The sequence below is a fragment of the Besnoitia besnoiti genome, chromosome I, assembly GCF_002563875.1.
Source record: "Besnoitia besnoiti strain Bb-Ger1 chromosome I, whole genome shotgun sequence".
Lineage (NCBI taxonomy): Eukaryota > Apicomplexa > Conoidasida > Eucoccidiorida > Sarcocystidae > Besnoitia > Besnoitia besnoiti.
The window spans coordinates 1450114-1465290 of NC_042356.1; the positions used below are offsets into that span (position 1 = coordinate 1450114).

The window sequence follows — 15177 nt, forward strand, 5'->3', positions numbered from 1 at the left end:
GTCAGTGCTGTATGTAAGAAGAAAGGTTAACCAACCATAAATAGCTCAGTATACATTCGTATACGACTCTCTCAGGCACAATTGTCCGATATGCTGGAAGTAAGCAAGGTTATTCCCTACAAAATAGTCTCCTCAGAGTACAGCAAATACGTATAAAACCTGTTCACCCAAGTGCCAGTTATTTGGAGTGGAACGTGAGTGAGCCTTAGCGGGTGCCTTAACTAGGTGTGTCGAGATGAGCGCTGTTTCGAGTTGACTGCCCTGCCCTTTTGCGTGCGCACCATCACTTGCCATATCGAAGCATCCACTCTGGTGCACGGAAGGATAACGGTACGGTCAAAATTCTGGAGTCTCCTTTTTCCAACGCTGCTGCTTGCGTGCCGTGGCCAAGTATATCGAGCTGCTCCGTGGTGTTCTGTCCGAAGTTGAATTGTTACCCGCTTAGAAAGGGCAGCACTTTTTAGATGCTCCACGTCCAGGTATTCCGTCGCTCCCAGTAGGAGGCCTTAGTATATCCTGTGTTCGTGGATTGTGGAGAGCGTTTTGGTGGCGTGACGTCGCTCATCGGGAACGACGTTCATTTGAGCGAGAGAAGGCTGTTGATGGAGCGGTTGGACCCACTCATCCTAAGGCGTGCAAAAGCCATGGGGACACGGAGTACACTGGGACCGTACACAGAAGGCTTGCTCCTGCATTATGTGGTCACTCAGGTTTCCGGTGGATCACTTCTGGTCTGGGCATTTCGACCACGCATGCAGAAAATGTACAGAGCGCGTCCACTGTAGCCGGCTTACTAAGCGCCCCATACATTCTCTAAAATCCATACAGACTGAAATGCTCCTCAGAGCAAGGAGTCGAGTCGGCAGTAGTTGTTTCGGTGGTCGTTTCCTTCCGGAGCTGCTGGTAGGGTGGGATACCGAGGCTCCTAGGCTGCGACATTCACCAAGTTGTTTGTCCGCTCGCCGCCTGGTGCGTGGCATCAGACTGAGGTTGCTCACGGAAATTTTGGGGCCACTGACGTCACCCCAATCCGTTGTGCGTGTCATTTTGAGTGAGCCAGACCCGCCCTAGCACCGGGTAGTGCACGCCACCTGAGACGCGGTAGCGGCAACATGCAATCAAAATGATGCGACGCTCCCTACGCATAAGTGCACAATCCTTTGGTTGATCAGGGGAAATTGCATATGCCAAACACCCGTTTGCAGTCGATCGCTGCGGATAGCTGGAACCCAAGTTCCCCAGAAGTTGAGCTCATCTACATCTGCTGCTCGAGGCCGCGCTTGGACGCAGGGTCATCCCACCTCTCGGTGACAAGACTTACCGGTAGCTCTACAGTGAGAAGCCCCAGAACAGTTCCAGATCAAGAAGGTCGCGTGTATTTGCTGCATCTTTTGGTCCAGCGAAGAAGGGGAGTGATGTGTAAATTGGTTCAGTCGAGAATGCAATCGTGCGCGTCCTAGACAGGCTTTCGCATGCAGCTGCTCCCCCCTTCCCGCCTCCGTCTTGCCCCCCTTGAGGCGACAACGGGCACCCTCCAACCGGGCGTGAGAAGGGTTTCTTCTTTGCATCGCGGACACGCTTCTCTTCTCCAGTTCTCGAGGAAAGGGCGTCTTGGCAAACATGCGCCCTTTCGCGCACGCAATGAACTTGCAACAAGATAAGCCACTTTCGGGGCTTTGGTGTGCACGGTTGCTTCCTACAGGAGGGCAGTGCTGGATCTTCGTCGGATCCGTCGCGCCTGGCACATGAGTGTGTCTCGTGGGAATCGGCCGCTCAATTTCTTTTACAAGCCTTGTACCTAGTTCCACTTTTGTGTTTTCCTTTAGTCTTTAGTATCTGCTTTGTTCAGTGGCGGAAAAGCATTATTTCTTCGTGGAAGCTTCCATTTCTCACGCGGCGCGCGAACGAAGGCATGCCAGAACGCGTGAAAATTCGAGGCATCTAGATGCCGATCTTGGCGAGGGAAGTTGTTGTCTCGTAACATCTCCTTTGTTAGCGACATCGCACGGCGTAAGTGTATAGGTCGTCATTCAAGGCGCTGGGACGTCTGGATTCCGATTCTAGCTTCTCTCCATACCCTCTTCGTATGCACCTTCCGCGCTCGTTCTAGTTGCTCTATTCTGTGTGAGTTTTCTGCCTTCTCCTTCCTTTTCAGGGTCTCCCCTTTTTTGGGGTGGAGAAGTTGGGATAATATTGTCTCTGTGGGTTTCTTGCGGGCAGCGTCCAGCAGCGGATTGTCTTGATCGTTTTTGCTCAGTCGGCTCACCTCGCCATCGCGTGGCCTCTGTTCTTCCCGGTTTCCCGCGATGTCTGCCAAATCTTTATTTCTGTGGATTTGGCTCGCTGCTCTCTCTGTTTGCCGTCCTTATGTTCGCCGTGAACAGGCATGAACTGATGCTGGTTAATCGTGATGTATGCCAGACACATTGTCTCACTTGTCACAGGTTTTACTCACCTTCCCCTCTGCAGCTCATTCCGGAAGAAAAATCCTCCACCTAGGTGTTTTCCGCGGCGAGTGACAGCATGGTGCACATCGCTGCTGTCTGCCACGGGGGGGCTGGAAGCTCCTTTGATGTAGACCGTGGCAGGGCCCCGAACTGCGAAGGCTCCCCTATGAACTCCTCAGAGGCCGCCGCCGATGCATGCCCAGCACCGACGGGCTGCCAGGTCAGAGGCTGCGAAAGTGGGGAGCGACAGAGCTGCGGCACTCACTCGGCGGAAGCGTCTCAGGGCCGTGAACGAGGGGAAGGCCCCGTCGCGACGGGAGACGAGGGCGTCTCCAGCGATACGCAGGAGGAGGATCCTGCCTTGTGGACGTGGCTAAACGAGCGGCTGTGTCTTTGCTACGTGTCGATCCTTCAGCAGCACCCTCCCGGGAAAGCTGTGACTGCGTTCGCGAATGCAAACAAGACGGCATCTGCGGGGGAGGAGGGAACGGGCGAGCCCCACTGCGAGCGTGGCGGTTCGCCTCTGCCGTCGGTCCTCTCGGCCTCCTCGCGCTCTCCGTTGAGTTTTTTCGTCTCCTCTTCCTCGCCTCCGCCGTTCGACCGGCCGTTTCCGGCGCGGTCTGCGGAAACGGAGCACACAGCCACGGGCAGGCACTGGGCGGGGCGCGGCGCCGTGGCGGCAGCGGCCGTCCCTCCCGAAGTGACGCTGCGCTGGCTGAGCAGTCTCCCGCCGTGCCGCAGACAGAACATCTTGCAGGTTCTGCGGAAGATGAAAGAAGAAGAGGAAGCGGCGCTGTGGGGCGAGACAGACGACGAAGAGGAACTCGACGACGCGACAGCGAGTTCCTACGAAGGGCAACGCCCAGCAGCTGACGAAGCAGGGGGGGACAGCGGCCCGCCGCCCGGGGACGAAGCGAGTTCAGACGCCGGTGGTGCGCGAGGTTCCAGTGAATCCGGCAAGATTAGTTCGCAGCACAAACGAAGGCGCCTTGAAGAAGCGGGCGGTCATGACCAGGGTGGCATGAGCGATACTGGCAGAGACGCAGAAACCGCGGATGTCTTGAGTGGACAGAAGGAGGAAACTATGTCGCGCCGGGCACTGGTTGGAGATGAAGCGCCTGGAGTGCGTTCTGTTGCTCGGTTTAATACCTTGTCAGGTCCGCATACGAATATTTCACTCTCCTCTCGATCTTTCTTCCTCTTTCCACCCGAGTCGTCCGCCCTGAGCAGTTGTGTGCTGGCGGCGCACTCGTCGTTGTCTCCGTGGTCCTCGGAGTCTGTCTTTCTGCCCGCTGGCTGTGGGGGCACTTGGCCGGGGGCCGCGGGCGTCTGGGAGCAAGCAGGGGTCAAGCCGGCGTTTCAGTTGGGTGAGTTGGTCATGCACAGCTGGCAGGGGCGTTTCCAGCTCGCGATCGTGTTGGAGAGAAGAATTTTTTTCGCTCAGGCTCCACAAGGCAGTCTGGGGGGGAGGCGCGGCGCAGACGCGGCGTCGCAGCAGCAGGAGCATGCATGCTTCGAGGCGATGGCGGACGTGCTTGTGTCTCCCGTCGCGCTGAAGGAGGAGAAGGAGCGACAGAGGCGGGGCAAGAGGAGGAGGAAAGAGGACGGGCGCCGGCGGGGGGAAGACGGGGACGATGATCTGCGGAGGAAAGGACAGGAGGCGTGGGGTACGGTCGACGATTCGGACGCGGAAAGCGACAGCAGCGACGACGACACCTTCTTCCGCGCGGCCCCTGAAGGTGGCAGCCACACAGACTCCGACGAGAGTGCCTCGAGCGCGTCGCCTTCGTCTGGGCGCGGAGCCGCCTGCCGACTGCGCAAAAAGTTTGAAGTCATCTACCGAGTTGTCTGTCTGGGCTACAACAAGATAGCCACGAGGAAGAGCTTCGGCGAGTGGACTCGCGAGAGCCGCTTGATGGTGGTTGACGGCGTTGACGTTCTCCGCAAATGCCGCGCACACAACGAGCGAGCGATTCGAGACGTCAAGGAGGCGGGCCTGAACGCCTGGCAGGTCCAGGCGGAGGCCGTCCCGTCGCAGCGCTTCGGCGGCCTCTCCAGCGTCTCTGTCTCCAAGGCCCAGCCCAAGGAGGCCGTCGAGAGCGAAGGCGCGCAGGCGGAGAGGAACGCCAGAGAGGGCAGCGCAGGCGGAGCGCGCGGCAGAGGGAGAGGACGAAGGGGCGCGCGGTTCGCCAGAGGGGGGAGGGGGTCTCGGGGCGGCAGCCGAGAAGGCGGCTCGCCCAGGGAGGAGGAGGCAGCGAGCGGCGACCCTGGAGCTGAGGCGCCCCGGGGAGGGACCGCGCGAGGCAGGGGCAGGGGAAGGGCCGCACGGAGCCCCGCGGCGCCGCGGCGGCCGTCGGAGAACGCAGGCGATGACGAGAGTGAGGCAGGGGACCGCGACGAGTCGACGGAATGGGAGCGCGAAGCTGCGGAAAGCATGCACAAGCATGCGGCGGCAAGAAATTGCGACGACAAGGGCAGAGAGAGGCAAGCGAAGGCTGAGCGCTTGAGACGGAAACTGTTCGATGACATGGAGCAGCTGAAGAAGGCAGAAGAAAGTCGAAGGCAAGAAGAGGTCTCCCCCGACAGGGAAGGTAAGTGACTGAGGCCTTGCGGCGCATTGGCGAACAGCGGCGGAAGATTTCGTAGGAAACATCCTGAGGGTGCCTGCCCCTGGGTGCTTCAATGTCGAATTCCAGAGTTCTGACGCCCCATAGCGCGAGGGACCACGGGTGGCTGAGTTGCGCCGTTGCCCTCCGTTTGGCTCTCGAGGCCGTCTCTTCACGAGCGAGGATGTGCCCCCGTGTGCCCAGGGCTTACGGGGGCGAAGTCAGCGTTTTGCCTGCGTGTGTTGGCCTTGCAGATGGGTGTGCCCGCCAGAGCGGAAAGCGAGCGGAGGGCGGCAAGGCGGTGGAAAGGAAACCGGTCGAGATTCATCCTCTGTGGAAGCTTCCGCGCTGGCTGGCCGCCCGTTTGAACCAGAACCGCTCTCTCATTCTCCTGCGGTCATTTCCGATGATGCCACACGAGCTCCGAGCTGCAAGAGTTGACAGCAGTGCTGGTGCGAGTACCGGGCGGCGTGGCTCTTTGCCCGCGTCGGAGTCTCCGCCGCCGTTGGGAGAACTGACGGTCGCGGAGTTGCAGGAGAGGTTTGAGCGAGCCCTTTTCGCGTTCATCAGAGAGAAGAAGCGTCGCGAAGAAGAGAAGACCGCGGAGCCGAGACGCCCTGCAGGAGTGGCTGGAAGCAGCATGAGTACATCTATTCCATGTGTGATCAAAGCGGATGGCGTGTCTCCAGGGGTGGGCGCGACAGCGAACTCCCCTTCCTCATTTCATACATCACTATCCGCATCCTCCGCTGCATCGCCTTGCCCGTCGGCTTCTCAAGCTCGCAACGACAAGCGCACAGACTGCGCCGTTCATCGGGGCGAAACCAAGTTGTCTTGCGACTCCGCCACAGAAGTAGAAGGGACAACGCATAACCAGACGCAGGGCGTGGAGAATGCTTCGTTTGAAGGTGAACAAGGGGTGGAACACAAAAGTGTGCAGGGGCCACAGGCCGCCTCAGCGAGTCAGCAGCTCTCGACGCAGTCTACAAGAGGCGGAGAGAGCGTCCTGTCTACGTCGGGCTCGCCGAGCGTTGCAGTGAATGAGAAGACTGAAAGGGGTGCCCCGGGTCCTGCAGACGTAGAAGGCTCCACTGGCGATGCAGCTGTGTCGGGCATCGCCGAAGCCGTGACGGAGAAGGAGGGGGCAGAGGGACGTGAAGAGACCAGCTGCTCCGGAGTCCGCGGCTCCGGACCGGTCTCGTCGCCCGCTTCGTCTCTGCCAGCCGGTGATTCGGGTTCAGACGCAAAGGCGTCTCAGGACTCTTCCGCCTCTCGCGTCGAGCAAGAAGTAGCGCAGAGTCCGGTTATCGGAGCATCTGTCTCCCCTTCATCATCTTCAGCGTCCTCTCTGGCCCCGCTGCCGACGTCCGCGCCACCGCCTGGCGCAGCGAGCGGGCGCTGGGCGGCGTCTGGTTCCTACACTTCGTCCTCTCCGGCGGCGTCCACTACGACTCCGTCGGACTCTGCTTCGTCTTCTCTTCCCCCGCCTTCTCCGCCTGCGTCTTCGGGTTCAGCCCCCCCTGCGTGTGTGTTGTGTCCCTCGGCGTCCGATCTGTCGTCGGCTGGTTCTCCACTGTCCCTTTCTTTGGCAGCGTCTCCGCTGCCGCTGGCTTCTCCTTCTTCCCCCGCGTCTTGCCGCGGCGTCGGCTCGCCCTGTCCCTCGGAGATCTCTCGAGGGTCGTGGGACGCGGGCGTCGAGGCGGAGTGTGCCTTCTTCAGTTCCCAGTTCGCGCACCTTTCGGCTGCAGACGCCCAGGCTCTGTGGGGTCCGCTGACGGGTGTGGTGGCTTTTCAAGTCGACTGGCTAGATAAACACTTTCTTGCGCTTGCGTGTCACACCGAGGAGGAAGCGGCGGACCTCCGAGATCATCAGCGGAGGCAACAGTCTCGCCGCCTCTCAGAAATCGTCGGTCTGGAGCATTGGGCTCGGTGTCTCCATCCTGCGACGATGGCGCGACACCACCTGGGGCCCGTCCTCGAGAGGCTTCCTCTGCCTCTTCAAAAGCAGTTTGTTCGCCTCATGCAGTTGACTGTCCACTATCTCACTCATCTGTGGAAACGAAAGATCGAAGAGAGCAGCAGAAAAGGGGTAAAATGAAGCGCGCTCGGCGAGGAAAAGCGCTGGCAAAGAGCTTAATTCGTGGCTCGTTTGTTCCTATTAATCGTCTTGGCAGGGCTTGTGCATTTCCGTCGTCAACGTCATTTGTAGTGATTGAGCATGTCCTTTCCAGGGACCGACCGACATGTCTCCTTTGTCAATCATAGATGCATTGCAGGTGCAGCGTCCACCACAACAATATCAGAGTGATTGCTCCGGGTGCGATGCGGTCGCGCCTCGGCACAATGCAACATCAAGAGGTCTTCCCTGAGAAAAAGTACAGACAGAAACGCAGGCGTCCTACAGCGCGAGGCCTCTCGGCCGGTCTGTCGTCTTCTACCAATCTGGCGTTCTCACACGGAGAATCACTCCGGTGGCGCTACCAGTCGTGTATCCGTGTTTGCACACAGCGGCGACAACGTGGTCCTGGCGTCCGCTGTGTCTGCTCGTACTCATTTATCAAGTACATATTTATACATATTTCATCCGGCGGCCAGGCAACCTCCGGGGTGTCGCCTTTCAAGTCCTCTACATAGTTATGTGACTGAAATGCGTGAGGGGGCGGACAGAAAGGTTTCCTGTTGTGCACTGGGCCACTCCGTGTCTCAGAATAGCAGTCGTTGCAGAGATCTGCCTGAGCGGTGAAAATCAAATCTACATCTTCACAGGGCCGGTTGTCTGCAGCAGGAATCTCAGACAGTCCGTTCGAGGATGAGACACTAGTAACTAAGTATGCGGGCCTCGCCCGCATCGCAGACCTTGTCAAATCACTCATCTTAGCAGGCGTGTACTCCGTCCGTCGCCTTCTCAGAGGCTTGCAGAGATTCGAGTTTTGCTTCACACCCCGAAAGACTAATATGTTTTCTTGATCGCGTAGGTCTGGTGTTTCTGTCACTCGGCTAGCACGACTACGACTGGGCCTTTGTTTGAGCTCGGGCGGGAATGATCGTGATAGTGCCAGCTGTGTCAGTGAAGATTAAAAGCAAGAACACGAAAGAAATGGGTCGCTAGGAGCACAGTGCACACGAGTCTGACAAAAACTACCGCTGTGTTCCATCTTTCGGTTCAAACAGTATTGTGGAAATCATGCCCCAACTTCAGAATCGACGCTCCGCCAATACCGTATCTGAAGGAAAAAACTGCAGGTATAACGTTTTTCTTGGGACATCAGCGAAAATAACACGCTTGGCACCGAGGCTCACTTCTTGAAAGGCTACTACTCAGAACAAGACGTGTGGCCACATAGCGCGCCTTTACTCTAGGAGAAGTCCCATAATTGGCAGCCGCCTTCCCCATTCTCGAGAGATTCGACAACGAGCGATAGAAATGCCCTCTAGTCCTATCTCTCCCGCCCGAGTGACGCTCTTGAACAAAATTTACCCTGTTTGTCTGCCGGCTCAAAAAAACTCGTGTGAGCACATACACTGTGTCCGAGAAGCAGCTTCGAAAACAATGCATCACTGCACCTCACAGTTGCGAAAACAAACGCAGTGGTACCAGGAATACGCACATCCTCCTGTAAAAGCACACTTACGAAAAAAATTCCTCTTTCGGTCGGGGACGCACCTTCGGTGGCGTGCCCAGTAGTTTTTTGCTACAGTATCGAATCTAGTCTAAAAATCCCCGTCACCTTGCTGGAAGAACATGCCACTATTGACACTTTGGAAAAAATACAGCTCCCATTCGAATGGCGTGTCACCACAGACACGCAACAGAACCAATTCCTATAATTGGCGCGATTTTTGTGCAGTGTCTGACACGCATTTCAAAAAAGCCGGTGGACATGTATTCATACTTTCCGTCATATAACTGCTCGCACATGTACAATGAGGCAACACACCAATTTTCCAAGGGTGACCGCATCTCTGTCTATTGGTACCAGCAACCCTATTTACCTCCCTCCCACACTTGAATACACTTCCCAACGCAGGTGCGCTCAAAGAAGCCACACCACACAGCCGCGTGGTGGAAACCCCAGCCACCCATAAGGCATTTGCCTACCTGCCTATATATACATATCTTATGTCGATAAAACAGGACGCAGTTCCCTGAAAGCTGCGATAACAGAAGTCTGGGAGGCGCAGCGGCGGCGGTCACTCCTGTCGCATAACAGCGGTCGGGAAGGTAGCAGAGGTGCGAACATCGAATACGGCGTCAATCAATTCTCCCACGCGCAGTCATGGCGTTCTCCGGCTATCTATCCGCTGTACGCGTCCGCCGCTCCGTAATCATATCCATATCCTGAAAAACGAATCGCAAACTCGCATGATGAGTAACTAAACTTGAAAACGAAGTCAATCCGTTTGCCCTGAGTGTGGGGGTCCTGAAAGCCGCCCGCATGGATGTTGTGATTCAGAGCAACGAAATGAGTCATGGGCAAGTCCTACCTTCATTCAGGCGCGAGCTGACGCACGTACAGCAGGTTCGCACATTACGCAAAAGCCCCAGCAATACGCGGAGAAACTTGTGACCTTTCAGATACACTCCTGGAGAGTTTACAACATGAACTGACTGACAAGGCGCACTACCCACACAAAAACTGCGAATAATTATTACCCTTTGCGACTCACACCGGGAGAACAAAGTTGTGTGTCCCGTCTCATTACCACGGCCATATTTTTCCAAAAAAAGAGTAAAAATTAAGCAAAGATCACATGAAACCTCAGGATCTCTCGAGGCACTAGCACTCCAGAACTGAAATCTCCAATCTCACTGCAGACTTCTGCCAAGTCCACACGCGGATTCCTTCGTGCGAAAGAGCTGTCAACAGCATCTGCCAAGATCACCCTTGAAACAACCTAGCAGAGTGACCATGCAGATTGCATGCGTTTGCCAGTTTGCACGCGCCCTGCTTAAAGCTTGGGCTACCCTTTCCCAGAGATTCAGGTATATAAGGCGAACGAGAAAACTGTGTACATCTTTAGCATGGTAATGTTTGTATTGTGCCCGCCACGTCACCACTGTAAATCGATAAGAATCATGGCAACATGGAAGCTCTACTGGCATTTATCTCGTTGGAAGATGCTAAATATATTGAAGGCACACCGTTCCTTCCCAAGTCACCTACCAGCCATCAGAGCGTCATCTTCTGAGCCATACGTCTTTCTCCGCCGCCTCATACACCAGCCTGAAAGATACACGTGTAGCAAAAACGGACGAGGGAACGGTGAAACGTGGTAGAACAGGAACGAGGTAAATACGTGCCAGCCGACAGCACGACATTTGGATAGGCGGATCTAGTCGAAGCCGGATCACGAAGTGACTCGTCGCGGTTAGCGGCTGCTCGCTCGCAGAGGACGCCAGCTAAGCATGTTTGAAACGCTGTTGTCCGCACTGTTTTTCCTGGCTGTGCGCCTGGTAACGATATGAACAAGGCTGGCCCTCCTTGTGAAGTCATACCACAAATTCGAAACAAGACAAAACCGTCACAAGAGATATTATTGCTCCTGGGAGCAGCTACGAACATCTCCTAAATGCTGCCCGCTCAAGTTGCCGTAAGAGGAGGTTCCGCACTGCGACGACGTTGATTTCCTCATGCGATGGGCCAGTATATGCAAGCGAGTGTGGGACTTACGAACGGTGAAGACAATCAAGCCAATCAAAATGGCAGCCGCCACAGCGACGACGCACCACAGCCAGATAGGCGTCTCCGTTCCCGGTCCTTCGTTCAACAGTACTTTCAGCTGTTGCAGTCTACCCAGGGCCGCACATCTATAGCTTCCTGATTTATCGGATTCGCAGTGCTCGTATATCCCGCATCTGAGCCCAAGCAGCTCGCAAGCTTTATACTCTGAGCCACGAAGCGCTGAGGAGCACAGGATATGCGGGTCAAACGCGTTTGACAATATCAAGGAGGAACGGAGAAGCACAACGCCCACGTCTTGGGGAGCGGTCCATAATAACCCTTCACTCAGGCTACATACGAACTCAAGAAGTGGGACTCACGTCACTAAGCGTAAAAAGGAAGAAGGTTTTTTCTGAAAGCCACTCATGGCTACAATCCAGCACGATATCATGGGTGTTTCGCTCGCACAGACCTTCGCTGGATCCGTCGCAGTCCGAGACATGCATTCATTTGTCTGTGGTTCGGCTACGGACGCACTGTTAGCAGCCTACTGATGCGACAAAGAAAGTACCCGCGATGTAAGCGAGAGAAGCTAGGGCGCTCTCAGAACACACGCTGGCGCTGAATCCCCCAAGTCAGGGAAGGCAGCAGATTAGCTGTCTCTGTGGAACACTTACGTCTGCATTCCCCTTTCTTCCCGCTGCCCTGAAAGCCCTTCTTGCAAGAGCAGGTGTACGAGCCATCAGTTGCGGCGCACGTGGCAAAGATAGGATCGCACTTGTTCTGTCCCGCAACACACATGTCCATGCTGGTGCATTTCCCATTCGAATCTTTGACAAATCCAACATTGCACTCGCATCTGAAAGAACCGGGGGTGTTAATGCACGCGGAGTTCTCTGGGCAGTGATCTGGCTCTTGACATTCGTTAATATCTGGGGGGCAGAACCACGCAGACACGCAACGACGCAGTGACAGCAGGGTGCTTCTCGTATCGGACAATGTATTGATTCGGTAAATAATTCGTTCACCCTTTGCCTACCGGCCTCAAAACACGTAGGGCCACGCAAGCGTGACGCCTTTTACCTGGTCACAAAGCACTCAGGCTACAACACTGTCAAAATGCATAGGCGAGTATCGCGCACAGCAACGACGGCTACTGAAGAAATAAGGCGCGATTGACGTTCTGGGAGTCCGCAGAGGGGCGGCTCCTGTCAGCCCCTTCTCCAAAAACCGGGTAGCACTACCGATTGCCACGAACACCTGCTCCATGCCTGAAATAATTGCGACGTCACCTCAGTCAACCAGCGTTATTTTCGAGGCGTGACGTACGTACCCTTACAAGCCTTCCCAGGTTTGCCGTCGTTTCCTGTATACCCTGGTAAGCACTTGCAGGTCACCGGAGCTCCAATGTTGTTGATGCAGTCAGTATGTTCTGCACAGCCACCTCGATTCTCCAGGCATTCGTTGATATCTACACGCAAAGAGAGGAGAAGCAGCTAGCACTGGGTTACACGTGGTTTTTTGGCAAAAACGCTGTACTCGCACCATTCAACAAAGTCACATCGGGCAACACGGCTAAAACAGCAGAGCTCTAGAAAGGGCATGGAACAGCAGGGTGTCGGTGCATGGGGGAATCGACTGCTGACAGTGATACAAGAGATATCGCTGTTGCAAGCTGTGATGTATAACGACACATGTCCGCATCTTGTCGTTTCCCAAACGAGAATGGCGGTGCAAGACTAACGCACAGACGCTAGAATCGGTAATTCGTCGACATCTCGCATCCGGAGATTTGGTACGTTTGGACAGTTGAAGATAAAAATGCCTCAGTCACCGATCAGCCTAAACCGTCGCAAAGGTTCCAACCCTGTTTACCTTCGCATATATTGTTCTTCAACTTCCTGTATTCATTGCATTTGCACTCGTAACTTCCGGGTGTGTTCACGCATTCAGAATTTTTTAGTTTCATGTCACAAGCAGCCACTCCTATTGCGCATTCGTCGATATCTGCAGGCGCACCGGAGAGCCGCATCCTGTAACATATATAGCACTTCGTTTCGATTCCCTGCGACTGCTGCCCAGTGACTACGAAGAAAACACGGCAACGGGATCGTCAGGTGCCAGACACGCCATAGATCATTTGTAGTCAATATTCACGGAAACCCCCCTTCAAGGCAGCTATCAGCAACCAGCATCCTAAGACACTACTGAGACGAGATACTGGAGTCTTCAATAAGATAGAAATGCTAGCGCTGAAGAACACGGTGACGACATAGAACCGACACCTCTCGACCACGACACGCGACTGCCTGCAGCGGCGTCCCGTGTGCACTGTGGGCAGCGGCACTCGACTTGCTTACCGACGCATGAGGAATTGGTCATCCGTCCCTCAACCCGGAACCCCGGTTTGCATGTACAATAGAACTCTTCATTCACCGAAATGCAGCCTGTCGAATTCGGCACGTTCCCACAGAAGGGCGTCCCGCCCGCGTCGCACGCTGCCAAGCACAGATGACATCCACACAATTAGAACACCGTCAGTGTTGGCTCCTCAACAGGAACACCGAATACGAGCTACTGCCGCCTCGAAGTTAAAAGCCACTGGCGAGCAACGGAGCTCTACCTATGCACCTCTAAGATATACTCAACCCGTGTTGTATTTGTATCTGCTGGCGTCGGGCATCTGTCTGTGGCGAACTGCGGCATCGTGTCCAAACGCTCTTCCCTTCGCCGCAAACACGGCCTACCAGATTTTGATCCGGAAATCCCCATCTCTCCGCCAGGAAATGCTTCGTTTAGTTTGGACGTACTCCCGTAGTTATTTCGGCGGCGTACAGCGGTACGGCATACACTCCTCTTTTATGAAGTTTGAACCCGGTGGACGACCGATGCGGTTCATCCCTTGACAGTGTGAGCCGCCGGGTCCAGCGCTGCTCTCTTGCGCGATCTCGAATTAACTCTGGCCCCTGAACGAAGCAGCAAGGGCTGTGAAGGCAGTGCTCTCACACCTCAGCATGTACTCGTAAACCCAGCATCGACGGTGAGCGGAAGGCCGGCGCCGATACTTCTGTTCACCTGCGGCAACCACAGCCGAAGGCGTCGGTACCGGTGAACGCCACAGCCGACGAAAAAGAACGCTGAATAAAAGTCGAAAACATGTAGGAAATCCTGACGGATATGAGTAGCTGTTTTGTGTAGCATCGGCAGGTCTTCTCTAGCCCTGCACCCACGTGACCTCGACGCAGGAATGAGACGCGCATCCGACAATGCCTCGTCGATCGACTAGACTGTGTTCCCGCTGATACAGCGTCGCTTAGTGTTTTGATGCTCGGGAGTCGATATCCCCGGCATAGCGAGTCGAGCCTCCGCGGTGCGATTTTCTAAGTTCGAAGAGAACGTATATTTTTGCTGTGGCCTCCGAAGGTGAAGGCCACGGCGAGGAGCCTACGGCTGCACTGAACATGTGACACATCCGCCCCTGCATTTTAGTCCAGTAGATCACAATGCTTCTACCATGGGAGTTCCTCATGCGGTCCCCAACTCTATTCCGTGGTGTTCGGTAGACGTGCTTCTTCTGCGACAATAAAACGAGCCGTGCGAATCATAGCGGCTTGCCTTGACCCCCCACATTTGTAGTGTGGCAGCCCTCAAAAGCTGAACCAGAGTTCCGCGTGCGATAACGAGCTGACACGCTGCCGTTCATATGCCGTCTGATTCAGGCATGTCTTCAAGGATTTCCGCGAATCCATTCCAAGAGTCCCGTGAGGCTAGGAATCACTTCCGCGGGTGCTGATGGCTGCCGCGCACAGTATGAAGTAATCTGAAGCTGGCAGGCTGCAGATTTTTTCACAATATGCGCCTGACAATGATTGGCTCACAACGGTGCCCATCCAGCTGCGACGGGGTAAAACATTCGTATGCCGGCATTACCATGCCCGCAGGTATAATTGGAAGCCCAACTATCGCCTTTCGTGGGAAACGGCACTAGTGAAGTTGGTGTCAACAAACAAGCGTACCATATATTTTCTCCCTACGAGGATGCGATTAGACTGTTTCGCGTTTGTGGGACAAGCACGTAGTTTTGAATTCGGATGTTTGAACAACCGCTGGATGGAATCGTGCATCGGGGGTGGTGGGCGCTGGGAGAAGGGATATATTATTCAACTGGATTGTTGTAACGGGGAGCACAGACACCGGTTGCACAGGACGACCGCGTCGCCAACTGCGTTGAACAACCGGCCAGCGTATCTATCACAAATGAGCTCACCGCAGCTGCTCGTGACAAAATTCACATCCTTTGTTGCGTCTCGACACCCCACAAGGAGAGAAGGGAGAAAAGCCGTAGGTGCCAATAACATGGCTTAGAGTACCTTCGCCAACAGCCGTTCTTCTGAGTTGGGTCTCACGTGTTCCCCCTTTGTAGCACACCTGCGCTTCCCCAAAAAGGGGAACGCGGCATAT

General features: G+C 55.4%; 2 protein-coding genes across 2 annotated transcripts; one reads left to right on the plus strand and one right to left on the minus strand.

Annotated features, from left to right (window-relative positions):
• Positions 1 to 2523: 2523 nt before the first annotated feature.
• Positions 2524 to 7151, plus strand: BESB_002130 (uncharacterized protein; the record flags this gene model as incomplete). The annotated part of the gene is made up of 2 exons (XM_029358968.1): positions 2524 to 5038; positions 5308 to 7151. 2 exons carry the CDS (start codon positions 2524 to 2526, stop codon positions 7149 to 7151), a joined length of 4359 nt encoding a protein of 1452 aa, XP_029221881.1.
• A 2197-nt stretch (positions 7152 to 9348) lies between these two features.
• On the minus strand, positions 9349 to 13098 carry BESB_002140 (microneme protein MIC7; the record flags this gene model as incomplete). The annotated part of the gene is made up of 7 exons (XM_029358969.1): positions 9349 to 9392; positions 10219 to 10278; positions 10726 to 10956; positions 11394 to 11648; positions 12050 to 12187; positions 12592 to 12723; positions 13077 to 13098. The coding sequence occupies 7 exons, from the start codon at positions 13096 to 13098 to the stop codon at positions 9349 to 9351; spliced, it is 882 nt and encodes a 293-aa protein (XP_029221882.1).
• Positions 13099 to 15177: the final 2079 nt, after the last annotated feature.